The 15,480-nt window shown below is 40.1% G+C and overlaps 1 protein-coding gene across 3 annotated transcripts in view; it reads left to right on the plus strand.

Moving 5' to 3' along the window:
* Positions 1-15,480, plus strand: part of mical3a (microtubule associated monooxygenase, calponin and LIM domain containing 3a) — a 203,302-nt gene that overhangs the window by 109,673 nt on the left and 78,149 nt on the right. For all 3 annotated transcript variants that reach the window (XM_055155999.1, XM_055156000.1, XM_020941178.2), the window contains 2 exons: positions 3,350-3,545; positions 12,409-12,665. In XM_055155999.1, the coding sequence (XP_055011974.1) occupies positions 3,350-3,545; positions 12,409-12,665 (453 nt within the window). The remainder of the gene's footprint in view (positions 1-3,349; positions 3,546-12,408; positions 12,666-15,480) is intronic.

Here is a 15,480-nt window from a genome sequence, read left to right on the forward strand (position 1 = left end):
CATGCCGCATGTAGACCCGTAGTTTGACAGCAGCAGCGGCTGAAAACGAAACTTTCAGAAATCTGCGTGTGCATAGGATAAAAAAAAGTGCATATTTGGCTGCAGTTCAGCATAAAATGAATAAACCAGGACTAATCTTGGGCTCGAAGTGCAGGAGAAAGATAGAAACCGAGTCCCGACATTCAGTCCTGGTTCAGTTCTGGTTTAGTCCTGCTTGCAACAAAACAATGTCAAGAGTCGCTTGGGAGCCGAAAGAGCCAGCTGCTTTAGTGAGCCGAGCCGGTTCTCCAAAAAAAAAACAAGAAAAACCTGGAATACCCATCACTAGCAGTGACAGTAACAGTAGCTAGAATGTGATGCAAAAATGCCATTAGGCCAATCTACTCTGTAAATTTGATGTGAAGAGTCAAAATAACAATAAATGTTGCCTAAATAAACCCAATTTAGAATTCCACTAGAGCCAAACCTAAAACCTTTTTTAATCAATTCAAGATTTACAGTGAATTTTTACATCACTAAATATATCGGCGATTATATCGGCTATCGGCAGCCCCAACTCCCATTATATCAGTTTCATATCGGCCACAACAAAATCCATATCGGTCGGGCTCTAATCAATACCTACCCGATACCAGTGTAGGGATGGAAAATGGCACTTTTTTCATTAAAACACAGTGCGCTGTCCTAATTCAATGACGAGACAGTTGTAGTTTACAGGTTTAATGCTCATCTTTTGAATGTAGAGTGAAACTGCAAGAGAAAATACAAAAGTACTATCGGCGATCTCTTAGACAAAGTTTACTCTGAAATGAATCACTGTAGCACCGTATCAGACACGATTTGCGTCCGGACACATTGTTTCTGTGTCCGTTAAGCTTCCCTGTCCACACAGCTTTCCGCATATTTGTTTACGATTTACAGAAATGAAAATTAAAACCACATCACTAATATGCATAAACTGAGCGCTCAAAAAAACAGCTCAATATTGTGCGCTGATGCAATTCAGGTAAAAAAGGCCACGACTCAGTGGAATATGAGTGTTCTTTCTGTGACAGAGGGGTGTTCTGCTGATGGTGAGTCTGTTCTGTGTTTCTATCGTGTTGGAGATGGTTCATGTTAAACTTTTCAGAGATTATACGTCTGCGGGTCGTACACACAGACCGTATATATGAACGGACATATATTTTAGTCTCTTAGCGTTTTGGCGGTGAATTACTTCGCAACGCACAGACCTACATCAGCGTAAGGCAAGGCAAGTTTATTTGTATAGCACAATTCGTACACAAAGTAATTCAAAGTGCTTTACAGAATAAGAAATACATTAAAATCATAATAAAAACAAATCAAAACATAAATAATCATGAAGATTAAAATTTTAAAAAAGAGAGACATAAATTGGAGAGAAGAGTGTGGAATGAAAACCTTTCAGTTATATGCACAGTTAAACAGAAATGTTTTGAGTCTGGATTTAAACAGCGTCACAGAAGAGTCTGTCTCACATGTTCAGACTGTTCCAGGATTTAACTGCATGAACCTGAAACTCTGACTCCCCTTGTTTAGTCGTGACTCTGGGCACCAGCAGGAGGTCGGTCCCTGAGGTCCTCAGAGTGTGAGATGGTTCATATGACACTAACATGTCACAGATGGACTTTGGTGCTTGGCCATGGAGACACTTGTACACAAGTAGAGCTGCTTTAAAGTCTCTGAGGCACAGGAGCCAGTGCAGAGACCTGAGCACAGGACTTATGTGCTCGTACTTCCTAGTTCGAGTAAGGACCCGAGCTGCAGCGTTCTGGATGTTCTGCAGCGTCTCACAGCTCGTTTGGAGAGACACAGTGAGCAGAACATTACAGTAGTCTAACCTACTGGAGACAAACGCATGGATAAGTTTCTCCAAGTCTGCTTTAGACAGTAAACCTTTGATTTTCGCTATGTTTTTAGATGGTAAAAGGCTGCAGATGTTATTGACTTGTTGTGGCGTATCAGCATTCTCAGGCGTCCACACAGTGCCGGATCAGATCAGTACTCAGATGAATTCGTAGGAGCTGGCGGCACCAGATCGTTCCGTCTCTGGACCCGTTTTCAATCGGATTAGTTTGGACCAACACTGCATCCACAACGAAAACAACTCGAATACAAACTAGTGTGGACGGGGCTTAAGTTTGATTTTTAGTGATTCAATTTTGTTGCCAACTTGCGTTCCCATCTCTTTCGCTTATGTCCAAACTTCCGGTTCCACGGACTGGTGTGGAGTACCAAAATAAAAGCTTTCGAGTGGATTTAAAAATAAAATCTGCATTAAAATGAACTAAATAACGCCTGACAGACAGAACACACAGTTAACTTATTACGCAAGAATCCAACTGTGTTATGCAACTGTTATTTATGCTTCAAATAACTACAGAACAGCTTTGTATAAATAAAAGTTCAAACATTATGAGACATTCTAGGATAAAATCTGTCTGTAAATAGACTTATTACATCCAGTTAAAGATATCAAGGAACTGACAGCAGATTTTCCAGTATTGGCGTTGATATTTGATACCAGTATCGATATCGCTGCATCCCTCCCTACTTAATACATAAGTAAAAGTAATTTCATCACTTGAGATTATTGAAGTACCCTTTGAAAAATATACGTGAAGAGTAAAAAGTAAAATAAAGTGTTTCACGCATATTTGAAGTCCTTATAAAACTTCAGCTTCAGATGTTTTGACTTTAAATTCGTGCCTAGTTTTATTCAGAAACTATTGAATTTAAAGTTTTTTTCTAAGGTGTTTTTATTTGTATATTTTTGTTTGCTCAAAGTATGAGCTTGTTAAAATAAAACCCCACAGCTGCTCTCAGATAATAATAAAAGAAATATTTTTACTTTTCAGTCCTGTTTAAAGATGTAATGGAGTAGAAAGTACAAATACCTGCTCTCAAATGTACTAAAGTAAAGTACAGATACCGAAAATGTATACTTAAGTACAGAACTTTACTACTTTTACTTCGTTACGTTCCACAAGTGTCATAGTCTCCTCCCGTCCGGCCACAACCCCTTTGACTCCTCATTATATTATATTATTAAGAATAACAAAAAATATTCCCACTAATTGCTAAGAAAAAAAAAACACAACTATATTATTAGATATTTACTACACTAGAAAAAAGACTGTGCTATTTTTACACTGCAGCAGGTTATGAGTCCTTTTGATTACTTCTGCTTCAAGTGTCTCCTGTTATATTTCTGCTCTCTGTTGCCCTTTCCCTGTCTTTTTTTTTTTTTTTTTAACTCCCACACCTCCTCCTGACCTGCCCCCTCTCCACTTGGCGTCTCACCTTGTGCTTATGCTGCCCCCTACAGCGCCGGAGGTCAACGGGCTGCAGGACCCCAGCGTGGCGAAGAGGCTGCGGGGGACTCCGGAGCGCATCGAGCTGGAGAACTACCGCCTGTCTCTGCAGAAGGAGGAGGAGCTGGAGGAGGTGCCCGAGGAGACGCTGGCAGAACACAACCTGAGCAGTGTCCTGGACAAGGCCACGGCCGCTGATCTGGGCTCCAGGTATGAGCACTATTGTGGGTTATTTTTATGTTCAGATTCTATTACAGAACACATGAGACATCGCAAAGTTCAATGTTGACAATTTATAATACAGATGTGTAACTGTCAGGGAATTCTACCCAAAGGACATCAAAATACACGAATAAAGACCAAAAACGAGACGGTTAATTAATACTTGCGCAAGGAGAGTTAAAGGTTGTATAGAGGATTTTCCAAGGTACGAGAAATCCAGCGACTGTTTGTCCTTTTTCAAATGTTGCGCATGCGTGAAACCACCCCCAACTACAGTGTTGGTTAGGCAAGACGGAGAAGTGAGGAGAGGGGGGAGTGGGTGCGCGGACATTTCGTTCGCGGACGAGAAGTGAGGAGCAGGGAGCAGGGAGAGGAGAGGGAGAGGAGAGAGGAGAGGGGAGTGGTGCGTGGAGATTCCGTGCCCGGAGAAGTGAGGAGCAGGGGGAAGAGTGGATCGGGCAGCGGGGACAGGAGCAGGAAAGGGGTGCAGAGAAGAGTGCGCGGAGATTCAGTGCAAATGAACTAGCTACAACACGCAGCAGCAAGCGGACTCTTTCTTTGCCTTGAAAATTACGTTTTCAGACATAGGATATCGCTTTCGTGTCCTGAAAAACGTTTGACTAGCTCTTGGAAATAAAGTACGTTTTCATAATAAGCAGAAGTTTCCTGTCCAGGAGTAATTTGTCGACCAGTGCGTCAGTCTTTAGACCCTGCGTCTGCTTCAGTCGCGCCATCGCTGGAATGAATCTCCAAGAATCACCTTAGTTTGGCTTCGCTGCTTTTCCCCTTGTCTTCTTCTTTCAGCGACCTCAAAAACGGACTTTCTTTTGCGGCGAACTGCTCCTGGATTCTTGTCGCCATTGCAACAAACTTTGTGCGAACTGCGAGGAAGATATAGGTAAAAAAAAAGCCGCTAAGAACTGTTGCATTGGTGGAGTAAACAGCGTCTGTGCGTCTTGCGTCTGTGGACTGCGTGACAGGTGTACGTAAACTACGTACCGGTGGCGCGCAGGCAAGTCAGTTACGCTAGAAACATTTGAGTTTGATTGACAGCCTGTCAGCTAACAGATAACGAGGCAGTGTCGTTATCTATTGCCAAATGTTTAGCCCCACCACGTCCAGAGTTGATGAATTTTTATTCTCTTTTTTTTGGTCATCATAATTACAAGGCTACTGCACCTCTATAATGCTATCATTGACAACTTGAAACAAAAAAAATCCTCCATACAACCTTTAAGGACTGCCTGCCCCTGGCTACGCTCTGGCCTACTCTGCCCAACAACTCTCCGAACACTCATTTATTCAAAATCATGAAACAGATAAGGTACATTACATGACATCATATCACACGGTGTTTACATGATCACATACTAACAATCTTTTAGTCTAAACCGCCCCCCCATTTCACACTTGATTACATGTTCCAGGTGATAAACAATCAGGTCAGTTTTCTCCCAAACTTCACATGATGGGGAAAGCCCTTAGCTGCTTTTCTCATGGAAGATAAACAGATTATCTTAATGAGTCAAGAACTCCTTAACTAGGTCATGATTGCATATAAGGAAAAACCCAAAAACAATTATTGATAACTTTATTCACACACACACAAATGATTATGTCGTTAAATGATTCATAACACTTAAAATAACATAGAAATTCTCTCACATTAACGTTCCTAGGGCAGTGCCAAAAACTGTAAGATCGCTCGATCGTGATCTCTGCTTTGGTCGATCTCGATGATAAGACAAGAGCATTTTAATCGACAGTTCAGCAGCCAGTCATGTGGCAGTAAGAGCGCGTGGTGCTGACGAGGATTTACGCTCTCTTGTTAATGAAAAAGCAGCCTGAGCCACAGCGCCTCCTTTTGTCTTCTCACGCGTTCACAGGTTTTGACTTAAATCTGCACAATTTGACTAAAAGTCCTGTCTCTCTCCCTTTTCGTCCCATTTATGAGTGAAACTTAAGTCCTGATTCAGCGCACGGACATCGCACGTTTTGTTTCTGCTGCTAATGGTATCATGTGTATGGTTTAATATATTGTTCAGATGCATTCCGAACTTTAAATGTGAATTTCTCCGGAAATATTGGCCCTATTCACACGAAATAAAAACTGTAGTGACCCTGACAGCCTTTATGTCTGAAGTCTGCATGTCTATGTTGTTTTTAATAAGATAGAAGAAGACGGAATCGAAAATTGAAAGAATCTAAGCCCAGCCCTAACTGTACCTGTTTAGAATCTATATTTTTGTCCATTGGAATCAGTAGAATGGTCGAAGTTTCAATTTAGGGAGGTCATAAAGTCATTTTTTTTGTTTAGAGTTGATTAATATTATTATTATTGTATTCCATTTATTAGAAATTCTATAATTTTGCTTCTAAAGTGGTCTTAATTATTTTTCAGTTCTTTTAAAGCAACACCTTGTAACTTTCTAGAGGCCTGGAGAAATAGAAATTTAAAACGTTGTCAAACTGATGTCATCAATATTCTCTGGGGATGTGATGTTAACTGTAGGCACTGCTCTGCCTGAAGCTCTATTAGACTTTAATCTGAGCTTTATTTTAACACAATCTAACCAGAAAGAACTGATTTAGCTGGAACTACAACAGGTGATCTGGTTTGTGCTGTAAAACAAGTCTCTCTCACATAAAATTAGTAGCCAACAGTTTTCTCTCACCATTTTTGTTGGAAATTAAACTCCTAAACATGACCACGGACGCTTGTACTGATCACACGCTCCTGAAAATATGTTTTTTAAATCAATTTTGTATTTTTTCTTGAATTTTCAGACGATCTTAAATATTTTTGTCTTTTTTTTCGCTGATGTGTGCATTGTGTCTCCATGGTAACTCCTGAACATTCTAACATAGCGATGCATGTAGAACACCCCCACCGAGATGTCACTGCAGAGTATCAATACTAAAATTGCAAACTTTGATTTTAATAACTAAGAAATAGGTTTGATATGTCCAGGTGGATTTGTAACTTGAATCATTGACTGACTGAATATTTTTAGCCTCCTTTAACAGTGACAGTCCCAGTTTCAGAAATAGATTTATGATTCATCTTTCTCATAAACTTCCTAAAAAAATAAATATATTCAGAAGTTGAAATCTTGCTCAGACATAATCAGATATGTGGTGACTAAAGATCATAAGACGTATCATCTTAAATTAAATCTGTTTCTGAAACTTTATAAACCGCTTTATAAAGTTATTTAAAGCATTTTGCAGAATCTTGCATTTTAAATGTGTTTTTTGGAATTAAAACCACTGGATTATGGATATTAGTTAGCACGCAGCTGGTGAGCCTCTGTGATGTCTTTGAACTCTAAAAGTCAATGAATGGAAAATTTACTTCCAGAACCGGAGTGGGCAGTCGCTTTTGAACTCCAATCAAATCAAATCCACTTTATTCATACAGCACATTTTATAAACAGGACAGTTTCCAGTTTTAAGTGCCACACAGACAAATTAATACAATAAAAGACAGTAAATCATAAATAAAAACAATAAATAAAACTGTTAAAATGCATTGTTGTAGAAAAAATTATATATCTCTTGACAGTGTTGGTAAGGTGACTTTTAAAATGTAATCCCCTACAGATTACAGATTACATACACCAAAATGTAGTTTGTAACGTAATCCATTAAATTACTTAAAGTGAGTAATGTAATCTGAATATTTTGGATTACTTGATTTGCTGTAGAGAAACAAAGACGAGGAAATCATAACATAAGAAGTTTTGTTTGCTAAAAGAAAATAAAAAGACCAGATTTTACTTTTATTATTATTAAATATATTATAGATAGAAGAGGAGGAGACACGGTCCACACGGCATGGTTTAGTCCTGTTAAATCCTGTTTCAGTCCTGTTTTAGTCCTGGTTTAGTCCTGTTAAATCCTGTTTCAGTCCTGTTTTAGTCCTGGTTTAGACCTGGTTTAGACCTGGTTTAGTCCTGGTTTAGACCTGGTTTAGTCCTGGTTTAGTCCTGGTTTAGACCCTGGTTTAGACCTGGTTTAGTCCTGGTTTAGACCTGGTTTAGACCTGGTTTAGTCCTGGTTTAGACCTGGTTTAGACCTGGTTTAGACCTGGTTTAGTCCTGGTTTAGACCTGGTTTAGACCTGGTTTAGTCCTGGTTTAGTCCTGGTTTTGACTTGGTTTAGACCTGGTTTAGACCTGGTTTAGACCTGGTTTAGTCCTGGTTTAGACCTGGTTTAGACCTGGTTTAGACCTGGTTTAGTTTAGACCTGGTTTAGTTTTAGTCCTGGTTTAGACCTGGTTTAGTCCTGGTTTAGTCCTGGTTTAGTCCTGGTTTAGACCTGGTTTAGTCCTGGTTTAGACCTGGTTTAGACCTGGTTTAGTCCTGGTTTAGTCCTGGTTTAGACCTGGTTTAGACCTGGTTTAGTCCTGGTTTAGTCCTGGTTTAGACCTGGTTTAGACCTGGTTTAGTCCTGGTTTAGTCCTGGTTTTAGTCCTGGTTTAGACCTGGTTTAGTCCTGGTTTAATCCTGGTTTAGTCCTGGTTTAGACCTGGTTTAGTTCCTGTTTAGACCTGGTTTAACCTGGTTTAGTCCTGGTTTAGACCTGGTTTAGTCCTGGTTTAGACCTGGTTTAGTCCTGGTTTAGTGGTTAGACCTGGTTTAGACCTGGTTTAGTGGTTTAGTCCTGGTTTAGACCTGGTTAGACCTGGTTTAGACCTTTTTAGACCTGATTTAGACCTGGTTTAGTCTTGGTTTAACCTGGTTAGACCTGGTTTAGTCCTGGTTTAGTCCTGGTTTAGACCTGGTTTAGACCTGGTTTTAGTCCTGGTTTAAACCCAAAATGTGAAAACAGGAAAATCCCGCCGTGTAATCCATTTATTTCAACAAAGTAACTGTAATCCAATTACCACTCACTGAACAGTAACTGTAACTGAATACAGTTACTCATAATTTGTACTCTGATTACGTACTCTGGTACATGTAATCTATTACTCCCCAACACTGTCTCTTGATGATAAATAATGATAAATATAAAATAATAAACCAGGACTAAAACAGGATTTAACAGACTAAAGCAGACTAAACCAGGTCTAAACCAGGACTAAACCAGACTAAACCAGGTCTAAACCAGGTCTAAACCAGGACTAAACCAGGACTAAAACAGGTAAAAGGACTAAAACAGGATTTAACAGGACTAAAGCAGGACTAAACCAGGTCTAAACCAGGACTAAACCAGGACTGAACCAGGACTAAACCAGGACTAAAAAAGGATTTAACAGGACTAAAGCAGGACTAAACCAGGTTAAACCAGGACTTAAACCAGAAACCAGGACTAAACCAGGACTGAAAGGACTAAACAGGACTAAAAAAGTATTTAACAGGTAAAGCAGGACTAAACCAGGATAAGTCAGGAATAACCACGACTTAAACCAGGACTAAAACAGGATTTAACAGGACTAAAGCAGGACTTAAAGGGTCTAAACCAGGTCTAAAACCGGGTTAAACCAGGACTAAACCAGACACTAAAAACAGTTTAACAGACTAAGCAGACTAAAGCAGTTAAACAGGTCTAAACCAGGTCTAAAGGTTTAGTAAAGGGGACTAAACCAGGTTAAAAGGACTAAACAGGACTAAACCAGGACTAAACCAGGACTAAACCATGCTACTCGGATGTGTCTCCTCTTCTATCAATAATATTTTTTAATTTGGTTCAGTAAAGTCTTGTTTTTAAATTTTCTTTTAGCAGACAAAACATCTTATGTTACGATTTCCTCGTCTTTGCTTCTCTACAGCAAATCAAGTAATCCAAAGTATTCAGATTACATTACTCACTTTAAGTAATTTAATGGATTAAATTACAAACTACATTTTGGTATGTGTAATCTGTAATCTGTAGGGGAATACATTTTAAAAGTCACCTTCCCAACACTGAAGATATGCAAGGCAAGTTTATTTGTACAGCACAATGTACACAAGTAATTCAAAGTGCTTTACATAATAAGAAATACATTAAAATCATAATAAAAACAAATCAAAACATAAATAATCATAAAGATTAAAATGAAAATGAAAAAAGAGAGACATAAATTAGAGAGAAGAGTGCGGAATGAAAACCTAATAAACTAAAAAATCACTATTTTAATCTAATCAATCATAATCAGTATTTTCCTGTGGGGGTCATTTACACAAAGACAAACTGAGAGAAATATTTCCACAATGTAAATTTCCATGACAGCATGAAGCTAAAAACTGATAAAAACATGAATTAAAAATAAATAAATACGATTAATAAAATGAAATAAAAGACAAGAGGACCACACAACTCGCGCGGTGTTAAAAGCCACAGAGTAAAAGTGGGTCTTAAAACAAAACTTAAAACACTCCACTGTTTGGACTTGGGTTCAAACTCCTTAGTTAATTAAATACTTAATACTTGAATTAAATACTTTACACATAACATATTTAGACCGTTGTGTTACCTTGGAAATTCTACATTCATTCATCAGAAACGACGTATTAAGAAAAATTCCCTCGCTCTCTGTCACTCCCCGCTCTGACTTCCATCACAACACAATCGCGCTCATCCATTTTGTGAACTTGTTTCTTTTGTTTTGTGTCATGATTTTGTGTATTTATGAAAACAGTCCTCACAGGAGCGCCGCAGAGAACTTCCTGGTTACATAATCGTGTGGGCCGAGCTTTATACAAGAGGCATGGGCTCGTCCTGCTGAGCATAAAGAGGGTTTGAATAAGGCCACGGAGAGATCGCGAGATTACTCAAACCTGCTGGAATGACATGTAAAACTTCTCCAGACATGTTCTGATGATGGAACAACGTTATAAAAAGATTAAAAAGAATTGATTTTGCATAATACCCTGTCTTCATTTGATAAAGAGAAAACGTGGAAACACTTCTGAACACCGTCTCAGCTGTTACAGAAAATGTTCTGGTTTAATTGCAATATGTTTTTTGGCACTGAGTAATCTTTTAAAGAACACATGTTGTGCTTGAGCCTGTCATAGTGTAATGGATCCTTGTGTTATAATTTGCACATTTTAAATCGCAATATTCACTCTAAAAGAAACAAGTCCGCTACAAATACGGAGCCCAGTGGAAACCAACATCGCTGTAAACGTCAACAAAACAAAGAGTCGTGATCTTATGTGGATAGCTGCAGATCACACTAACAAACGTCTGATTTTTTCTTCATTTGAACTGTATTTTTCGGACTATAAGTTGCTTCGAAATATAAGTCACACCAGCTAAAAAAATGCATAATGAAGAAGAAAAAAACATGTATAAGGCGCACTTTTTGGGGGAAATTTATTTTATAAAATCAGAGACCAGGAACCAACCATCTTCATCTTGAAAGTCAAGTTCTTGTAATAACAACAGAACAGAGAACAACAGACTGTTAACGTCACATATGAACAGTTCTTCAGATAAACTATAAACAACAGAACAGAGCAGGTTTACCAAACTCTTCATCTCACTCCAAATCACTAAATCCATTCAATTCTTCATCCTCGGTGTCACTTCTGAGCAACTTTACAAACTCCGGAGGTAAACAGAGCGTCGCTTCCTCTTCTGTGTCGCTGTTGTCAGACTCGGCATCAGTTCCAGTTAGAATTATTTCAGCCTTTCTGAATCCCGACAGGATGGTTTCGGTGTCACTGAAGTCCAGGCTTTGTCGATCAATCCAGTGACATCCAGGAAAGCTGCATGGTGCATCCTCCCGGTGTCACAAGTTTCTCTCTCACTCCTGCTTCTCTTAAAAGAGAAGTTTTGTGTTGTTTTCTGTAAATAGTTCTGCCATCTTGTATCCTGTTCTATATGTTAATAGGGTTTGGCAAAACAAGTGTTAAACTTCAGCCTAAACCCCTTCGGTCGATAGAATAACCTTATTGATATGCATTAACTGCATAATTTGTTTTTTTTGGTAAATCATTGTTATATGATGTATGATTATGTCAATTGACCGAAGAAAATAAACTATTACTAGTACTACACTCCAAAGTTTCTTTCTGCAGCTGGATTACTGTTTTCACTACTTGCATCTTGTAATCTGTAAAATATGATTTTCTTTTTTGGGGGCATTTGTGTTCAGCTTTCTCAGTCGTCTTTATAAGTTTGTTTAAATTGGTACAGAAGTAATAGTGCGACTGACATGATACAGACAGGACAGAGGCTCTTTCTGCAGGAGACATGCGCAGTAGAGCCAAGTGACAGTGGTACAGGAGGAACAGGAGCAGCAGATACTGACAAACAAGACTAGAGCCTCTTGCAGCTGTCAGTGTGAAAATGTTAATATATAAATCGCAGGAAACACCCAAACCTTGAAAAAAAGGTTTTGACTTATAGCCCGAAAATGACTGTACCAAAATGACTGTGTGACGCTGCTGAATCCTACGTGTATCACAGATTAAGAAAACAAAATTGGAGAACGGAGTAAATACAGAGCAGTGGGCGTGTGCCGGTGGCGGCGGTGAAAACAGGGGTTGATCTGCAATATGGCGCCTTGAAAATAAACTTTATTTGCACGCATGAGTCACCCCCAAATACAAATGTAGGTGAGTAAATATTGAGGGGGACGCTGTAGGTCTTCTTTAACATGGCAAAATAATGCACTGTTTTCTATTTAAATCGCAAATCTATAATAACCAGCTCAAATTATTGCATAACTTAAAATAATGTTTAAATCTTCTATTGTATTCTTGTCCGTGATTGACATAAAAAGTTAGTTCCAGCCCACACACGACTAAAAGGCACACGGAGCTCATTTGTGTTCTGACGTTTGACTGTCTGAGAACGGCTCATTTTCCTCCCACGTGTTTTGACTCCTCCGTTCTGGTCCTGTGCCTCTCAACAGCAGCTCCGAGTCTGACATGGAGGAAGAGGACGAGGAGGAGGCGGAGGAGTGCGAGGGGGAGCTACCGCCTCACAGCCCCACCGACCTGGGCGGCGTTCCCTGGAAAGAGGCCGTGGAGCTCCATGCCAAACTGCGGGGCGATGCCAGCGAGGACGGGGAGGCCCAGGACGCCGTGAGCAGAGACGGAGAGATAGACGAGGAGGAGGAGGAAGAAGAAGAGGAGGATGAAGAAGAGGAGGAGGAGGAGTCGAGTGAAGGTAGTTTAATCTCGTGTATTGTGTTTACTTTTGTGTCTGTTGATACTTTGCAGATGATGTTATCGATTTTCCCTGGGGGTGTGAAGCTAAATGTGGGCACTGCTCTGTCTGAATGCTCTGTTACACAACTTTAATCCGAGCTTTTGTTTTATAGTCAGTCTCACCCTTTTGTTGAAATTCAAACGCCTAAACAGGATCATGAACTTTTCTATTGCTATTTTCACATGGCCCTGAAAATGAGCTTTTTAAATCCATTTTGTATTTTTCAGACTATTGTATTTTCCGGACTATAAGTCGCTCCGGAGGATAAGTCGCACCAGCCAAAAAAATGTGTAATGAAGAAGAAAAAAACATATAAGTCGCATTTTTGGGGGGAGATTTGTTTTATAAAATGAGAGGCCAAGAACAGACAAAGGCAAGTTATAGTAATATCAGTACAACAGAAAACAACAGGCTGAACAGGCGACTGATACGTGTAAAACCCCCAGTGGTGCAGGTAGAATCTAGCCAGTCGGCGCCACCTAGTGCCTCCGCTCAATTTCATTTCTCTCCAGCGACTAGGTCAGGAATCAGAATACACTAGACCAGGCATGTCCAAACTATGGCCCGGGGGTCAAATGCGGCCCTCAGACAAATTTTCCTTGGCCCTCAGACTTCCAGGTGAATTGGCCCAAATTACCTTGCATCAATTAAAAAATATTTTTTTACTGCAAGTTTTAGTGTGTGGTTTTAAGGATCTTAGCATGAATAAAGACCGATGGCTCATTCTAATGTGTTAAACATGCACATATTTCAATTATTCACTGTACTGAGCATCAGTCTACAGCCCTCAGTCGGCCCTCTGCTTCGTCTGTGTTTAGATATGTGACCCTTGATCAAAAAAGTTTGGACGCCCCTGCACTAGACAGTTCGCAAAAACCCCAGAAGTGCGAGTTCGGGCACCAGCCAATCAACGAAGAGCTATATATTCTGTGTTGTCAACGATTCCTGAGATCGAGGATTTAAAGCCGGAACAAAGAGAATGTTTGGTGAATTTTATCAAGGGGAAAGACGTTACTGTCCTTCTTCCTATGGGATTTAAGAAAAGCTTAATATACCAGGTGCATTACATACTTCACGACCAAACAGCAGCGACTGGTTAAATGATAAAAAGTACAGACCTACCGTCGAGCAAACGAATTCTAAGGGGTCAGACGGTTTCTACGAAGTGAAACCGGCTGATGAATCAGGCGAGGTAGAATCCATGGCAAAGGAGAAATTCAATTTGTCAACTGGACAAAATTTTATTTGGTCGAATATATTTCACAGCTCATCCAGGCTGCTGCTTCAGTTCTGGACAGATGCTGGTGGACACTGCCTTATATCTGTCTGCAGGGAGGAGATAAATAACTACTCTGAAACTAACACCCTACTTGGTTACAGTTTCTGTCAGTGAGCTCGGCCTATTGAACTGCCCTGAGTGTGGGGTCCTATTAGCGTAACCATTCAGGGCCAAAGTGGAGCTTTCACACCTCTGGACCTGACCTGCTACAGCTATTGTTCTCTTGTTTTTGATTTAGGTTTGAGGATGGAGTTGTAAATAGGAGATAGATGGTGTTTTAGTTCTCCATTTCTGTTTAGAAACAGAAACGGAGGCAGCAGGCGTCTGTTATGTTAACGTCACATATGAACAGTTCTTCAGATAACTATAGCATAAACAGCAGAACAAGTTTAACAAACTCTCACTCCAAATCAATAAATCCATTCAATTCTTCATCCTCAGTGTCACTTTTGAGCAACTTCACCAACTCCAGCTAGACCTAGATCTTTTTTTTTTTGCATTGCAGTTTTCGCCAGTCACTCACAAGTTTCTCGCTCACTCTAAACTTTCTTTCTGCTGCTCGATTACTGTTTTCGGCTGCAGATTTCACTACTTCTAACTTCTAAAGAAGATGATTAACAGTTTATTCGTACGTGTTAAATGCAGGTGGGTGTGTAAATGACAAGAAAAAATGTCTCAAACTCCAGTAGACGGACATCCACTCGTACCTGCTAGTCTAGCCCATGGGAGAGCCTGAAATCTGCTGAAATTCTACAAGACACTGACATGATACAGACAGGACAGAGGCTCTTTCTGCAGCTGACGTGCAGTAGAACGCAAAGTGACAGTGGCACAGGAGTAACAGGAGCAGCAGATACTAACACACAAGCCTAGAGCGCCCTATCGAGGCTATCAGTGTGAAAATAAGGAACATGTGAAATTATATGTAAGTAGCGCCAGAGTATAAGTCACAGAAACAACCAAACCATGAAAAAAAGTGTGACTTATAGTCTGAAAATTACGGTATTTTAAAACTGTTTGGCAGGGTTTGCTGTGTCTGAACATTCAGCCATAGAGATGCACGTGGAACACCCCCAGCTTGACATCAGTGCAAAGTATCAACATGTGTGGCTATGTCTTCTCCAACTTCATCTTCTGTTTTCACTTCATTGTAATTCATCTTCTTCTCCTCCTCTTCGTCTCCTCCTCACGTGATCACCGTCTACTGTGTGTACCTTTTCTGTTGTTTGTGGCCTCTGTCTCCCCCTGCTGTCAGAGGGCGATTACAGCCCCTGGGACAGAGAGCTCCAGTCAGGGCTTTGGCTGGAGAAGTACCTGAAAGACGAAGACGATACTGGTACTTTTAAAGGTAGCGGCAGACCGGCCTGTTGGTGTGTTTTTTTGCAGTTCAAGTGTGATTTCAGCCTTGGTTTTTCCTTTGTAAATCATACTTCAAACAGAGTTGCTTTTGACTTTTGTTTGGCCTCATATTCAAAGCGCTGTGTTTCAGAGTGT

This window comes from Boleophthalmus pectinirostris, unplaced genomic scaffold, assembly GCF_026225935.1.
Source record: "Boleophthalmus pectinirostris isolate CB_2022bp ecotype Guang Dong unplaced genomic scaffold, ASM2622593v1 HiC_scaffold_2, whole genome shotgun sequence".
In the NCBI taxonomy this organism is placed as follows: domain Eukaryota; kingdom Metazoa; phylum Chordata; class Actinopteri; order Gobiiformes; family Gobiidae; genus Boleophthalmus; species Boleophthalmus pectinirostris.